At 44.1% G+C, this 17,697-nt stretch overlaps 1 protein-coding gene across 1 annotated transcript in view; it reads right to left on the reverse strand.

Annotated features, from left to right (window-relative positions):
- The window catches only part of GYPC (glycophorin C (Gerbich blood group)), a 40,072-nt gene extending 22,993 nt beyond the window's left edge, over positions 1–17,079 (reverse strand). The window contains exon 1 of the mRNA XM_045032570.1: positions 16,753–17,079. Within this exon, the coding sequence (XP_044888505.1) occupies positions 16,753–16,786 (34 nt within the window). The 5' untranslated portion in view covers positions 16,787–17,079. The remainder of the gene's footprint in view (positions 1–16,752) is intronic.
- Positions 17,080–17,697: the final 618 nt, after the last annotated feature.

Raw genomic sequence — 17,697 nt, forward strand, 5'->3', positions numbered from 1 at the left:
TTAACTTAGGGGAGAATATGGTCTAGTATTTTTTGATAACAACAAATGCTTGCTAAGGCACTTTTCTCATGAGCATATTTTATAATGCCCAGGGCTGAAAGCCATTGCTTCTTTTCTAAAAGTATTAAACAACCAACATACGATAAAACCAGATAACCAGGGCCCCAATGAAAAAAATCGAAGAGTTCCTCAGTAAACTCTCTACCAAAAATAACAACATAAAATAAAATACTCCAAGTTGCTGAATTCATTTGGAATATGGAAACAGAGTGGAATTCTGCCTGTCACATGACTGAATAGGATCAGGCATCACTGATCTCCATTTGTGCTGGTATTATGAAGGGCACTGGTTCAGCACCATTCAGTGGACAAAATGAAATACCAGTGTTGTACATAGAAGGTGGGATTTTCCAAAGCATTTGTGTAGAACTAATCTTGCTCCCATTGAAAGCAAAGGCTAAACTTCCACTGTCTTGCATGTAGACCTGGTCAGGGATTTTTCAGTAATTTTTTTTTCCTGAAAAATGCCAATTCATCAACATGGAAACTGTTTGCTAGAAACAGTTGGTTTCAACAAATTTTCCAACCTGAAAAAAGGTTGAGACTTTTTCTTTTTCTTCAGTGAAAAGGTCTGGGTTTTTTGTTTCAGAATAACTTTTCATTTCAAAATTTACGCTAAAACAAGCATAAACCAAAGAAAAAATGTCAAAATTGAAACAAAAAGTCTCAAAATTATGGGAATTTTTTTGTTGTTGTTAACTCCAGTTGAATTTTTTTTCAGTTTGTCTCTTCACCAAAGTTTTTGAGGTTTTGACTTTCCATCTCACTTGGAGGCAGGAAAAATTGTCTACACCTCAACATTTTTCATGGGACAGAAAAACTGTTTCCAGCCCAGCTTTAGTTTAATGTAAGTAAAGTTAGGTCAATGTTGAGGGCTTTTCACAATCCCAGCTGGAAAGATGTCAGAGAGGGGACAGAACTAATGACCAGAAAGAGGATTCTTTTCTAGAGTCGCTAGACTCGGACACTCCTGGTAGCTCTCGCTGACTCTCCAACTCACAGACTAATAGAACACAGCCTGTTCTACCTAATGTTACCACACTGGGTCTCTCTAATCCTAACCATCCATGGAAGAGACAGCACTTTTTTCATATCACTTTGTATCTTGAAACCATTAACATTGCCTCCAAAGAGGTCTGCTTTGGAACAGTGTATGCAGGGTAAGTTATCCCAACGAAACATCTGCTGGGGGGTGTGGGTGGGGAACATACAGGGCTGCCACAGCTCTGGAAAATATGAAGTCAACTTAGAGTTCAGCCATGCCGTACTTACATTAAAGCTTGTTTACGAGCCAAATTCCACCCTCTGACAGGCGTGTGCAACTCCTGTTTACTTCAGTGGTAGCTGTGCTGTGCTTATCTAAGGGCACAGCTTGAGCCAAAGTATTTATCCATTGTGAGTCAGGGTCAAGAACAAACACCACACACCCGCATGCCTTTTTAGAGCCACATTTTAGCTCCTTTTACAGGCCTGCCTGATGCTACACCCCCAGGCCTGAATTACAGACTGGGACACCAGGAAGCAGAAGACAAGGTGGTCCCTTTCTGCATGAGGAATGTTCTCTGTGTTTGGGGCTCATTGGTTCTATCCCCCACCCTCTTCTGATTTTTCGTTGTGTGGGGCTGTTTTCTCACCACAGGCTGCTGCTTTCTAGTTTGCTGCCTGGCTGCTGAGCAGCACCAAAACCTCCAAGAATTAAGCACAGAGAGAGGCTAGACCCCTGCCCAAATCATGCCATTTATTGAGTGTTTGTGTGTGTGGGGGGGTCTCTCTTCTGAGTTATTCACCTGAGGGGAAACCATCCCCGCAGCAGGAGCCAGCGGGAAGCATTCCTCTGGATTTGCAGAAGTGTTTTGTAATAATAATGGAAATAATCATCCTTAATAAGCACCTAGATGGGCATTACTTCTTTAGACCCCTTTCCAAGATGCTTCTATGAGAGTGTTAAGGGTTCAGTGAGGGTGGACAGCTCTAAGCCCCTGCGGACTGTGTTGATGGGGCCATTCCTCCACCCTACACAGCTGGCAAAGTGGGCCTTCCAGCGTAGAGTGGAGGAGGAGCTGCAGCCTCTGCAAGGGTGTAGCAGTGTCTCTGTCACTGCACAACTCCTGGGGGCCTTGTGTCTGCACGAGGCTTGCACTGACTGGGGCAATGTGTCTCCAACCTACCCCCATCACAAGCCGTGATTCAGAGCCACTGACAGCGGTAAAGAACGAATTACTGCATATACAAAAATGGGGCAATCGGGAAGAAGGAGATGAGGGCTCAGTCCTGCTTTAACTTCAAGCCCTACTGAATCTAATGGGACTGTACGCATGCATAAAATTAAGCATGTGCTTAAGTGCTTTGTTGGACCAACCCAAACCGCTTGGCACCTTGCAGGATTGAGGCGATGCTGCCGGACCCTGCTCATTGTCATACTCTGCAGAAGGACAGGGTGGCAGGTGTCTTTGGCAAAGAAAGCTGCTGTTCCTGATGGATTGGACAGGAAAATGGAAAGAGTCCAGAGATGTAGGAGGACGAGAAGAAACATTCCTTTGCCCCTTGTCACCTGAGATGTGTAAATGGTACCACACCAACAGCCAGGTAGAACCCTGCAGGTACGCTGGGAGAGGCGAGGGAATGGGGCAAAGGAGAAGTCTTTCTCCACCCAATGTCCCCACTCAGTAGCTGAGCAGGATTCCAGCTTAGTGCTCTCTTGACCAGTAGGTTGGGGGTGTATGACCAGTTTATCAGATGGCACAGCAGGGCTGCACAGGGATATGATTTAGTGCATCAGGGATAAGGTTATGCTTCTAGCAACTCCCTTTGCATAGAGAGACACATTTCCAGCTAGTGTAAATTAGTCTACAGCTACCAGGGGAAGGAGGATCCAGCTGAAGATCAGGCCTGTGTTTTCTTTAGCAGCAGACACTGTAGGGAACTCTGGAGCATATTCTCTGTACCACCCCCACCCACACCATAAGAACAGCCATACTGGGTTAGACCAAAGGTCCATCTAGCCCAGTATCCTGTCTTCTGACAATGACCAAGGCTACGTGCCCCAGAGGGAATGAACAGAACAGGCAATCATTGAGTGATCCAACCCCCTATCACTCATTCCCAGCTTCTGGCAAACAGAGACTAGGGACACCATCTGTACCAATCCTGGCTAATAGCCATTGATGGACCTATCCTCCGTGAACATATGTAATTCTGTTTTGAACCCTGTTATAGTATAGTTGAACCAAAGTCATTCTACTTTGTAGCAGTGGGATGACTCAGAGACCCTCCGTACAACCATTCCCCCCACGTCATAAGAGCAGGATTTTCCCCTTAGTTAAAACGACCATGTCTGATGCACTAGTAACAGAGGACTATTCAGGTAGGGGCTGAAGTGGCACGTCACGGTTTGCGTGGGCCCTCTGCGCTGGAGTGAATTTCACCCGTAACAAGTAAGGGTCAGCTTACATCTCACAATCCAGGTTACTATGAAAGAGCAATCTCACCCTTTGACTTTGAAAATCAGGTCGTCTGCATCTGCATTTCAGTTAGGTGACCGACGGTATGTTCCAGGGGCCGCAGTTCTCAGCCCAAGTACCTGAGGGGGGCTCAGGAGAGACAGAGGACTTCATGACCTTGACAGCAGAGGGAGAGTGGATCCCATCTGTAAATGCTGCTCTGGCCTCGGTTCTGGAATCGTCTTTATGGGGCTTGTGATCCCTGTGCTCTGGGGGCAGGGCCTGGAGAGCCGTTTCTGCATGGTGGTGGGTCCTTTGGCCCTATATCACTTTACACCCAAAGAGCTGTTGCATATGGCCATGCAGGAAGTCCGCCAAGGAGCAGTGCTCCAGGTTGCACTGGCATCCTGCCCGCCCCACTAGGCGGCGCTTTTGCAAGGGTTTGTTTCACGAGCCTCCGCTCACCCTGAAGTCAGCGGCAGAACTCCCAATAGGGTTAAGCTCAGGCAGTTGAATTGCTCTCACAGTAAATACTTACCATGTGCGGCTGCACCTTACTGAGATGCATTCCCTGGAAATTTTATCAACAAAGCTTAAAGGTGCTACTTGGCATCAAGACAATTGTTACACTCTTAAGACCTACTTCTACTCCCACTGAAGCCAGGGGCAGTCCTTTCCCGTCCTGCCCACCCCCCACACCTTATTGCAGTAGCAACAAGATCTGACCCCTTGTTTTTGGTGAGCAAAGGAGTCGCTGGGCCAGATCCTCAGCTGCTCTACCTCAGCATAGCTCCTACACCGACATACAAACCAGCAAAGGATCTATCCCATCATCCTACGCTATCTGCAATAGAGACATTCAAACACCCTGATCTCAACCCCTACACCTAGAAACTGCAACCAGTGGAAAAGAAAATCAGTTGTCAAGCTGGGTAGAAGCTGTCATTAGTAACCCATCAGGAAGGCTCTTGTCAGCCATCCTGCAAACCTCTTCCTTTGCTGTTTGCTGCTGAGTCAGCTAAAAGCTACAGAATAATAACATAAGTCGGATTTTCTCAAATCTCCGCAAGGCTTCCTCTGGTGCGAGCTTTAAAGGAAAGCTACATGGGGAACACGTGCTGGGGTTGCTATCCTTTACACAGAGATGCCCTGTACTCTGTCACTTCTAGATACACCCTGGTTGAGATAACTCCACGATGGGCTATGGAACAGATGTGATGAATGTATGGATGCAGCTCAAGCCATAGACCTGAACCAGAAGGTCTGCATAGGGCAGTGTGGACATGTTAGCAAGGCTGTGCGACCCAAGTCCAGCAACTGGAAACCCAGGTGTACAATGCAGTGTGGACATTCAAGGACTCTGAGGTTTTACTACCCATAGGCATCTCATGCCTGTGTCGTACTCCGCAACATACCCATTCACTGATTCCTGCTGATGCCTTTCTATTCCTGTTTTCAAAGTTACTTCTGACTTACAAGGACACTATGCGCGACTCCTGTGGAATTAATCATGAACACAATCTTTAATTACAGGACATGTGCTGTGGATACCCAGCTACGGTTGCAATTACACCCCTGACGAAAATAGTCCTGTAGAAATGCAAAGAGACGGCTAGGATTTCACCTCTGCGGGCTGCGATTGGCCACCTCTGGGTAGCTGCCACCATGTGTAAGCCACAGTGCTTATCTGCAGACCGTTTAGAGAGAGGGAATTCGGTGGTGCTGCCTCATTGATTTGGGGGACGGTCCGCTGAAAAGCAGCACAGTTGAGCAGACACATGGAATCCATGCTCCCATCTGTTCAGTTACTGCCTTTAGGGGAAAACATGACACAGGGTTCACTTCCTGCATAGATAATGTTGTTAACAACCCAAGGCAGAATGTATGACCCTCCTCTTAAAGGAAATGTAAGCCAGGAAGTGGGGAGGGGGAATTCTTTGTCTCAGGCGGCTTTTCCTTTTTTTTTTTAAACCAGCACTGCACAATGGAACTCAATCTATTCCTCTGCCTCTCCCCCACCCCCCCAGCATTCATCCATTCTGTATTTACTCCGCAAAGCAGCTCTCCAAGCAGCCACCAAGCCCTCTCCTTGTTGCTCCAGCCAGGCACAAGTCCTATGACCCGAGTCAGAGGCTATCAGATCAAAGGCTGTATTCATCGAGAGCAAAGCTGAGTTGGGGAGGTACCAAAGCGCAGAGGGACTTGGCAAGCAGTTTTGTCCTCCGGGTGTGTGTGTGTGTGTGTGTGTGCAGAGTTCAAGAAACTCCTGAAGCGTGTGGGAGGAGGAAGACGAGCCTTTGACATGGTTTCAAGCAGCATGATGGGTTCCAGAAGGGAACGCAAGGGTCTTTTACAAACGGGAGGTAGTGACATGCAGGAGGAATCTAAAAATCATTCATCGCCTGAGTGCCATTCATTCTGGCTGATCTAGGGAGGTGAGATTTGCTCCTCTATGCACCAGCCTGGGCTGCAGGGAACATTCACCTGCAGGGAGAGCTGGCTGGGGTACCAGAGCCATCCTCTCTCAGTGGGGAAGCATCTCTAAATTTCCGTCAGAGCCTCCCCCTCTTGAACTGTGCTGGCCCCTGGTATGTCCCCCACAGCAGAAGAACAGCCCCAGTTAGCCTCCAGAACTCTTCCTGTCTCAGCCAGGGCCTGGCGGAAGGCAAGCAGGCTGACATGAAAAGAGAACTAAGATTCCAAATCAGCCAGACCCTGATCCAAAGCCATTGAGGTCTATGAGAGTCAGCTCAGAGTCCAGGAGCTGATCCTCAGCTGGTGGAAACTGTTATAACTTCACTGACGTCAGTGGAGTTGTAACAATTCCCCAAGTGAACATGTGTGTAGACTTAAAGGTTCGACCCTCTCTAAGCTCGGAAGCTCGTCTCACTCACCAGCAGAAGTTGGTCCAGTAAAGGATATTACCTCCCCCAGCTTTGTCTCGCCAATATCCTGGGACTGACACAGCTATAACAATATAGCAAACCCTCCCTAATGCCTTTATATACCTGCCAAGACCTCAGGATAATGAGCCTAAGTTTTCCCTGGTAGAGACAGAGCTGTGCGGAGAACGGTAATTCCGTTTTGCGGAGGATTTCGATATTTTGAAATTTGGTTTTGTCCCAATTCAGAGTGAAAAACAGACTAAAAATGACTGTAATCAAGTCAACCCTTAACCATCTCTTTGCTAAGCTAAACTGAGCTCCTTGGGCCTGTATATTATATATGGTCTAGAAAATATTTAGTCCTGCCTTGAGTGCAGGTGATTGGACTAGATGACCTCTTGAGGTCCCTTGCAGTCCTACGATTCTATGATTCTACCAGCATAAGGCATGATTTCTAATCCTTTAACCGCTGTCAGGGCCCTTCTCTGAACCCTCTCCACTTTATCAACATCATTCTTGAATTGTGGGCACCAGAACTGGACACAGGGTTCCAGCAGTGGTCGCACCAGTGCCAAATACAGAGGTAAAATAACCTCTCTGCTCCGACTGGAGAGTCCCCTGTTTATGTATCCAGGGATCCCATCAGCTCTTTTGGCCACAACATCACACTGGGTACTCATATCCATATTAAAATGCATATTGTTTGCTTGCGCCCCGTGTATCATGTAATCTAGAAAACGTTTTTAACCCATTTACTGTGTGCCGGATTGATTTTATCCTGTTCCAGTTATTTAAAGAAAATGTCACGTTGCATCAAGTCAAACACTTTCCAGAAGTTTACGTATATAACATCAGCACTATTACCTTTATCATGCAAACTGGTAATCTCATCAAAAAAAGATAGCAGGTTAGTTTGACAGGGTCGATTTTCCATAAGCCCATCTTGCTTTGTTTTAATTAAATGACCCTTCTTTAGTTCATTATTAATTCAGGCCCATATCAGCTGCTCCATTATCTTGCCTGGGATTGATGTGAATCTGACAGGCCTATAATTACCCAGGCAATCCCAATTACCCTTTTTAAAAATTGGCACATTAGCTTTCTTTGAGTCTTCTGGGTCAACATCTGGGAACCACACCTGGACAGACATAACTAGGCAGACTTACCCCCATGTAGACGCAGCTATGTCGATTGAAAAAATGCTTTAATCGATGTAACTACCATCGTTCGGGGAGACGGTGTTCTTACAGTGCTGGAAAAACCCCTTCCATCACTGTATGTGTCTACACTAAGCAGTTAAGCCGGTATAGCAATGTAGCCAAGCTGGTGTATTCTCCTTAGTGTAGACACAGCCTGAATCACAATTTGTTTCCGGGTCAGTTCTGGGGTGATGCAGCTACTTACCGCTCTTTATTCAGCACAGACTGTAGTTACAGTCGAATCCTACATGTATACTGCAATATGCAGTACTATAGAACTTCTGCCTCCATATGCTTATTTACCAGAATGTCAATACCTTACTGCAGCATGGCTGTGTTGCCTCATGGTTAGAGCCCTGGATGAGGGCTCCAGAGACCTGAGTTCTAATCCCAGCAATTTCACTAGCCTGCTGGGTGACTTTGAACAAATTACTTCCCCTGTGCCTCAGTTTTCCCATCTGTAAAATGGAGCCAATGAGTCTTTGTAAACTGCTTTGAGATCTGCTGATGAACAATGCAATATGAAAGCTAGGTATTATTGTTATTTCAAATAACTAAGTGTGATAAGATTAGGAAAAGAAAACTAGCTCAAAGTGCTGTTTAGAATCCCGAATCCAAAAGCAAAACCCGCTGGCGAGCAGTGAAAATGAAAGGGAGCCTGGTCAAGATGAACTCTGTTAGTCCTGCAACACAGGGAGTAAAAATGCCCCAGAATGCATATGGGAACTCCTACCTTACTGCAGGAAGAAAGTGGAGATGGAGAGATTTTCTGCTGTAGAGTAAGCTCCAGAGACCAAGACACAAATCTTTGGAGAAGGGAATGGAGGCAGGAGAACTCCCAAATGAAAAGAAATTCTAGGCTGAAAAAGAAAGATTTATGTCTTCCCAGCATCTGGTCTTGGCTTCCCTTCCGTTCTTCTCACTTCTGAACCTATGGAATGCCCTTGAAGGACAGGAAGAAACAATTCTTCATTAACAGTTATGATCTTCACAAGAGCCCCCAGTTTGGATGTGGCAGAAGTTCCCTAGGAGCTAAGAGAGGATGAGATTAGAAAAAATGGGAGGCTTACAGGGAAGCAACAAACCTCAGTTGACCAGATAGGCAAATCAGTGGTAGGGCTAAATCAGGAAACAGATGGTTCAGAGATCACTTGAAACTCCATGTGGTCACTCCATGATGAACACAATGAAAAATTAATCCTCTGCTGCCCCCAGCCTGCTATGCAATGGCCAACCAATTGGGGAGCAGTAATAATGCCAGCTGACATAGGTGACCAAACACAGCCTGAAGAACAAATCCTGAAATTTAGCCATATGGAGTGGAAATCCATCAACTTCATGAAAAAACTCGTACAGATACAGATGGGTACTTCCACCTTTTCATGTTCTCTGTATGTATAAATATCTTCTTACTGTGTGTTCCATTCTATTCATTCGAAGAAGTGAGCTGTAGCCCATGAAAGCTTATGCTCAAATAAATTTGTTAGTCTCCAAGGTGCCACAAGTACTCCTGTTCTTTTTGCTGATACAGACTAACACGGCTGCTACTCTGAAACCTAGTTTATTCTGGTCATTACAACATTTCCACCTCATGGTTTTATTGCAAGGCTTGCAAGCACCAGCTCCTGGAATAAACAGATTGCAGAAGAATCTCAGCTTTCATTAAAAATGAATTTCTAGCCCTTCTGGTTGCCAAGAAAAGCTTGAACGTGGGCCTCAGCTGAACCCTAAAGACTCCAGAAGGAGAACCGGCAGGAAAATAAAAATAATTCAACGTTTATTTTTCTAAAATAGTCTCATGATTTTCAAGCCAATCTCCTAATTTGTTGAGGCCTGACTCCTAATATTTGATTGCTTGGAGTTGGTAATATTGTTCTTATATCAGGGGATAGCCATGTTAGTCTGTATCAACAAAAACAGCAAGGAGTCTGGTGGCACTTTAAAGACTAACAGATGTATTTGGACATAAGCTTTTGTGGGTAAAAAAACCCCACTTCGGTAATGAAAGCTTATGCCCAAATAAATCTGTTAGTCTTTAAGGTGCAACCAGACTCCTCACTGTTTTTATTGTTCTTGTAATGTGCTTTTTGTCAATGAGCTCATAAGGTAACTTCAGGACCTGCTTCATAGAATCATAGAATATTAGGGTTGGAAGGGACCTCAGGAGGTCATCTAGTCCAACCCCCTGCTCAAAGCAGGACAAATCCCTAGACAGGGATTCAATTCAATTATCTGACATGTGTTGTTCATCCACAAAGTGAATCTATTAATCATATGAAACTTTTCAACAAATATTTAGACATGCACATTTCCGATGCTAAATTCTTCATAGACTGTACACCTGGACTACTCATTATTTGCTTTATGTTATAGTTGGTCACATTGTATTGCTTCTGCTTCTCGACTGGATAACTGAAAGTTCTGAATACGTACCAGAAAACAAGCACTCTTATTTGCATGAAAATACAGACGTTGGCATGGACAACACAACCCCATTTGGGCAAACATTTGTGAACAGGGAATAAGGCCTTGTCTATACAAGGGAAACTGACTGACATAGATATTCTGGAATAACTATTCTGCTATAGCTATTCTGGTATAATTTACCTTTTCTGGAATAACTCCCCTATGTCGATACTCTATACCAGAATGAAAGTGATTTCATTCCAGAATAAGTATTTTGCTTCCAAAGCAGAGCAATTACGCTGGACTAAAGTCAGCTTTATTTCAGAATAGAGTTTCCAGATGGGAGTTATTCCGGAATAGCTATGCTGCTCAGGGCTGGTCTACACTGCGGGGGGAGCGGGGGTGTCGAACTAAGATACGCAACTTCAGCTACACTATTCGCATAGCTGAAGTTGAAGTATCTTAGTTCGACTTACCTGGCCATCCTCACGGTGGTGAGTCGACTGCCGCGGCCCCCCCTTCAACGCTACTTACTCCTCCTGTTGAGGTGGAGTATGGGTGTCGATTCATCGTGTCTAGATGAGATGCGATAAATCAATCCTCAATAGATCGATTACTACCTGCCGATCCGGTGAGTAGTATAGACGTACCCTCAGTTTCCCCATACAGACAAGAAGCAGCATGAATTTGGTTGACATACACAGTTGTTTGAGATATCCATGTTCAGAACTGCTCTGTATTCCATGGTTTGTAACAGCTCCCTAGGGGTTATAACACAAGCTGGAGATCACTAGAGTGCCGCATGGTCAAGCCACACCATCTCCAACCACTGATGCACCCCTTGTGACTGGTCCACAAACAATTTCCATTAACTTCATTGAGAGGCAAGCGTGACCAGCACTTTCTAATCCATAATCCTGGTCTTTGACTTCTGCTGAGGAAGAAATTATTTAGTCTTCCTCAAGTCATTTCCATTTATTGCTCTTCCTGAGGCATTTTCGTTTGGAGGCCTGGAGACTGTGCTATTAAGGATGCTAATATACAACTGGATCATACAAAAATGTTTCATATTTCCATGTTACTTTCCACCATCTTCTTTACACAGCCTAGAATCTGATTTCCTCCTTGCTGTTTTTTTTTAAAGTGATTGTACATTGGCCAGATGACATCTTCTTATTTGTTACCAGTTTTTAGAGGCATCTAAGCTATAAAAGGGAAAGGTGCGAGCATGTGGACGTTGGGTGGCAAATAGCGTCATGAATAGGGAAATAAAACATACTCACTCCAAGCAGAAGCATGAGAATTGAGAAGGATACACACATACATTGAAGGCCATTTGGTAGGTTCCATGTACTAAGTGACTAAAAGATATTTTCTGTTTAAAACCAGTATCTATATCAGAAGGCTTTGTAGGTCTTCTAGCTTAGAGAGAATACACACACATACAGAGAGCTGGTATTGACTCTGCAATATACGGCCTGTCACGTGTTCTCTTTTATAATGTGGACTGTCCCATAAAGTAGGACATTTTAAACATGAGCGCTGCCATTAAGAAACTGAAACAGTCGCTTATCAGTCACAGGATGTCATGGAGCTGTCTCAGGGTCTGCCTGAAAGCCCCCCTGCAACTTACTGATAAAAAGCTTAACTCCATCTCAGGGCTTATCTGAAGAAGAAAGAATTAGACCCTCATGAAATAACAGGGGTTTTTATATAAGCTAAAAATAAGAGAGCAAGCGAGAGAGAAATCACTTAAAAACTTTATAATACAGCAGAACGAGTTTAACCCATTTGCGATTTTCAGCTAAGTTTTCTGCTTCGTCAGGAAAGAACCCCGTTGTGAAACAGATGTCAAAAGAGAAAAGATGTGAGAGGCTGGTCTCTTTCGTAGATTAGAAGATTAATTAAAACAAAATCACTTAGTCAAATGTCTTACTGGCAAAAACACGCACAAGGCATACCACTGCGGGTATGCAATAGGAGAGTATGGAATGGATAATCACTTTTGATCGGACTCTGGTGTGAGCTGGATGATGCTGATTCTTGGAGAAACTCGCGGAATATGGATCTTATTTCTGCCACACATTGCGATCTGCCAGCCTGCTGTTTTTGCACTGCAATATCATTGCTGAACGTGGTTGAATTATTGGTTGCAAATAAATTATCCAGCATAGCCTTTAATTTTTTCTGTTCATAAATAATTTGCAAACGAATCCTGATTTCTGCAAATGTCAACATTTCTCTACCAGATACTTTGCAGGAACAGTTATCTGCCTGTGGGTAAAATTTTCAAAAGTACTTAAGTGACTTAGATAGATAGATAGATCCTATCTAAGTCCTCTTTTCCAAAGTTTCATGGGACTGAGGAGCCCAGTGCCTAACTCACTTTTGAAAATGGGACCTCAATTTCTATCTATCTATCATCATCTGAGCAGTGATGGATGTACAGTATTCCATGAGAGCCCAGACAAAAAGATGCAGTGATAACAGCTATGTGACAAGGTTACGATGTGCCATGCAGTAGTGCTAATAGGCCTATGAATTTAGCTAATTATAACCTGGATCATTCAAATCTGCTGTATAATATTTGTTTTAATTGTCAGGGGCAGAGTGATCCCAATAAATGTCAAGTGTCATGCACTTTAAGAAAAGCAGAGTGTTATTTACATGGGTATTTTTTAACCTACATTTGTGTCCAATTACCACAATTTTGGACATATATCAAGTCTTTGTATTTGCACATTTCCATATAGATATCTATGAAGATGGGCACAATATAAGAGCCTGCATAGAATGGACTAGGTATATCCAATTTGCATGCAGAGTCATGGGAATCATAGAAGATTAGGGTTGGAAGAGACCTCAGGAAGTATCTAGTCTAACCCCCTGCTCACAGCAGGACCAACCCCAACTAAATCATCCCAGCCAGGGCTTTGTCAAGCTGGGGCTTAAAAACCTCTAAGGAAGGAGATTCCACCACCTTCCTAGGTAACCCATTCCAGTACTTCACCACTCTTCTAGTGAAATAGTGTTTCCTAATATCCAATCTAGACCTCCCTCACCGCAACTTGAGACCCTTACTCCTTGTTCTGTCATCTGCCACCACTAAGAACAGCTGAGCTCCATCCTCTTTGGAAGCTCCCTTCAGGTAGTTGAAAGCTGCTATCAAATCCCCCCTCGCTCTTCTCTTCTGCACACAAACACAGGCGCTCAATTTCACATGCATTTGTGGGTGCATTTGGGGCCTTCTCTTTTAGAAAATGGGGTCAGTGTAATCCACCACGGTTCCTGACTCATTAAATACATTTCCTCAATCAGTAGCCTCCATTCTGATTTAAAACTTACTGTTCCAGACCGGGCCTCCACTGATGAGAGGCAACGAAAGCAAGTTTAGGTCCAAGTCGGCAGATTGTCCAAGGAAGGTTCCTCAGGGACTGACTGTGGCTTTGCCCCAAGCCCCGAGTGAAGGGCAGCGCAAGAGACCAACTGGTGACTTTGGTCCTTGAGTTTCCCCTGGCTCCAGAAGGGAGGTCAGGCACTGGCCCTTTCCCTAGCATTTCCCCCTCCAATCTGTGCTGGATGGTGCCTTGCACTGGTAGCACCAAAGCTCCAGTCACTCTACACCCATCAGCACAGGATAGGAAATAACCTCATGGAGGTTGTTCTCCCCTTTCTGCTGCTCCAGACAGCCAACGTGGGGCATTAGAGGCTACACCCTGAGAAGCACACACACAGGCTGGTGCTCAAGGGCCTGTCTCTGCTGAGGGCCTGTCTCTGCTGAGGGCCTTCAGCTCCTGGTGAAGGAGATGGGAACGGACAGAGTTCAGCAGCTTGTAGGATTGATCCCCCATTCTGCAAACCCTTACTCCTGCGAGTAATCCTCACTCACATAAGCAGTCATAGAATCATAGAATATTAGGGTTGGAAGGGACCTCAGGAGGTCATCTAGTCCGACCCCCTGCTCAAAGCAGGACCAATCCCCAACTAAATCATCCCAACCACGGCTTTGTCCTTCAACTCACCAGAAAAAGTTTAGCAGGCCCGGGCTCTACAGTGGAACTGGAAATCTCCAGAGCCAGGTTAGGTTTTCTAACAACAATCCACATGGTGACTGTCCACACCCACTGCCTTCTTGGGCGGTTGGGGAGGGATATGGGGAAATCTCATGGGCTGAGTATAATAAAAATAAGCATGAGATTACCGATAAACTGATGCAGCTAAAAAACACCGTTTCAGGGATGTTCACAGCAGGTCAATAATGGCTTCACCGCATGGCACGTAAAGGAGCCATGATCAGATGAAGAGAGGCAGAGGAAAATAAATTCTCTAAGTTCATAAAGCTGGGAATTTTAAAATGGAAACATTCCTCTTTCTGTTATGCTCTTTCAGGACCATCAAGAATATACTTGTATACAAAGAAAGAGTGAGTAAAAACCCCTTATCATTCATCAGTCAATGCAAGAGGCTCACCAGAGCACCCTAGTAATTAGGTTACCCAACCCCATTCTATCCATCTCACAAAACAGCTGTTATCTGGCATCCCCAGCCAGTATCAAAAAATTAGACTAATATTAGTCTGATGTATTGCTGGTGCTCTATGGATATTTGCACCAGCCTCAGTACTTTTCATGCTGCTTATCAAGCCATACAACTTTGTTTTGCTAGACTCAGTCCCTCTCTGTTAAACATCTGTTGTCTGTGCTGTGCAGGACCTCTGTACACATTGAACGTTAACGTCTCCTTGATTAGAAACTGACTGGTGCCAAAGCTGCTGGATTTGTGCCAGGAAAACAAAACAGGCCTGCATGGAAATAACGCACTGAACTTGTGTTTGTAGTCACCAGAAGGCTTCCTCTTTAATTGAATTTGGTTCTTATTTTGTTTTTTTAAACAATGTGGATCACATTTACCATGATGCAAACTGAAACAGGATACAGGAACATCCTGTCTGAACCTGCAGGAGAAATTGCATTCAGAAAGCTGGAAAGCAGACAGCAATATTATTATTTCAATTCAACACTAGGTAAAGGGGGTGCAAGTTTCGTATGTAACCATCTGTAGTTTATGGTTGTAAAAATGGTTTGCAGAGTCTGACATGGTCAAAAACTGGGAGCTCCTTCCTAGATGTTCCAGAAAATGAAATGATTTGATGTATACAGTTGTTTTCTCATTCTGTACCGTTGTGAGATGCTGACACACCGAATTAACACTTCAGGTTTGTCAAATATTGGGCCTGATTCTTGAGTTCACTTTTGCCACTTTTAAACTGGTGGCACTCCTGAGCTACACTAGCACAAGTGAGATCTGAATCATGGCCTGAGAGTCCACTCCGAAACTCCTTAAGCAGGCAAAACTCCTGAGTAAAGCTTGGGCCTTGGGCATCTACATAATCAACAACACTGCCAATCAATAACGTGCATTTCAGCTAAAGAGTGTAACTCCCGCATCCCACAAGACATTTAAGAGCAATAGTTATAAGTATTTTACATGTCTGAAAATAAGTGTACAGAAGCTCAGAGACACCGTAGTGTCTTCTAAAGTGCCAGTTTTTGCCTGAATGTTTTTTCCTTCTACTAGCAGTGAATAGGCATAAATCTGGTCAAAATTACTGGAACCGGAAAAAAAAGATGGAGATGATTTTTCTGCTTTTAAGTTGGTTTCTACTTGTAAAAGTACCCAGAGCAAATAAAAATCTTTGGCTAAAATTCCAGTGATTCTTTTCAATATAACATTTCTGCTCAATCCATCTATCTCATTCAAAGCTTGAAAATCATTGTCAGTTTCAAATTTCATATAGACCAGTTCATCCTACAGCAACCCTGGGACCAAGAGTTGAGGTTGGCTCTTTCCCCAGCACTCCCCTCTGTGTTGTGCTTTTTATTACAGGGATCCATTGTGAGGATCAATACCGTTTTGGTGGGTTCATTACAAATATGCTGTGATGTTACCAAACTGGTTATAGTGGGATTAAAACAGCAAACCTCTTCCAAAGAGGTTATCTGGACTGTGGGTCACAGTCTGCTGTCAGTTATACCATTGAAACCCAAAGTATTTCCATAGATGTCGCTGGAGTTACTCTAGATTTGCACCAGATCAGAATCTGGCCCTCAATTTTTTAATATTACCCCCAAAATATTCTACCGTGGGGTGATTAAATGGCACGGTCACTTGAACTCCCTCTGCCAAATTCTCTCTTGCGCCACTCACTGAAATCAACAGAACTACATCAGTGTTGAATTTTCCCTCCTCTAACATTACTATGAGGAAACCATTCAGTTGCCCTAAGTCTATGTTTCTAAAGTTCCCAAGGCAAACATGCATTGTAACTTTAAATATAGACTGACCGTTTTTGGCTTGCGTCTCATATTACATACAGACAGCTTGGTGTCTCTAAATACAAGCTAAGCAGCACCATTAATATCTCAGAAGAGAGACACTAAGCCTTCTGAATGCTCTATATTTTCATTCCTTACGGGAAAAGCATTTACTTTATATTTTCTCTAAACTAGCACTTAGAATGAAATGCAACAAATTTTCGTATGCTATATTCAGGAATTAAACTTTGCAGAGGTCTGTTTCGATTCCCTCTGTAACTTACACACACACACACACAGAGACAGTTTCATTGATATCTCTTTCCTTTAAGGAGACCCCAGGCAATTTGTTGCAAGAACTTGAACTGTGTTTAAAAATCATCTGGTTAAACAACAGACTTGTAAATTCACTGTTACTGCAGGGAGGGGAAAAAAACAGGGTACTCACATGGCGATGGTGTCACATTGTTTTGGTCGCTCATAATTTACGCCTTCAGAAATGCCTTATTTGTGCTGATAGTTTTTTTCCCCCCTGTTCAGAATCGCCGGCTGGATTAAACAGAGCGGCCAGAAAGGCAGGGAAGAGACCAAGGACCCAGGAGAATGCAACACTTGTTCAGACACTCCTTGCTGAGTTCCTGACCCCTTCGCAACTGGAAAAGGAAACAGCACATGTGTCATTCTCTTTTGCCTTTCCAGCTCACATGAGCGGGGAGGGGCCCCCACTTTCAGATAGCAGTAACTGTTTTCAAGTTTAACGTATCCCAGCCCCTCTGCCTTCCAGGAACTTTGAATCTTGAGCAACAAGTAGAAAGAAAATGCTTTTAAACGTGCTTGGTTTCAATCACAATCCAGCCTAGCGTCCCGGGCCAGTTACCAGCCCCATGGATATTAACCCAATGGTGGATAAGTCACTGCCAAAAAAATGGAGGAACGCTGGGATGATTTCACAATGGGGTTTTCAAGTTCCATTCTGGCTTGCAAGCCTCTGCCCTGAGATTCTAATTGTCCCTCTCATTTAACTGGTATAAATCAGGAATATAACCACTGAAATTGGAGTAGTTACCCTGGTGTAAATAAGAGGAAGGATCAAGCCAGGGATTAAGAGACTCGGCTTGGTATTCAGGAGAGTGGGGTTTAATTCCTGCTTCTGCCACGCATTTCCTGTGTGACCTTGGACAAGTCTCTCCCTGCCTCAGTTTCCCATCTGTAAAATGGGGGTGATAGTACTTCTTACTGCCTATACATTTTCTTTCTTGTCTATTTAGCTTATTCACTCTTCAGGCAGTGTTTTTTTTACTGTCCGTACAGCACCTAACACAATGTCTTATCTGGGTTAAGGCCTCTAGGTACCACCAAAATACAAGGAACGATTAATGAATCATTATTATTA

Source organism: Mauremys mutica, chromosome 10 (assembly GCF_020497125.1).
Source record: "Mauremys mutica isolate MM-2020 ecotype Southern chromosome 10, ASM2049712v1, whole genome shotgun sequence".
Lineage (NCBI taxonomy): Eukaryota > Metazoa > Chordata > Testudines > Geoemydidae > Mauremys > Mauremys mutica.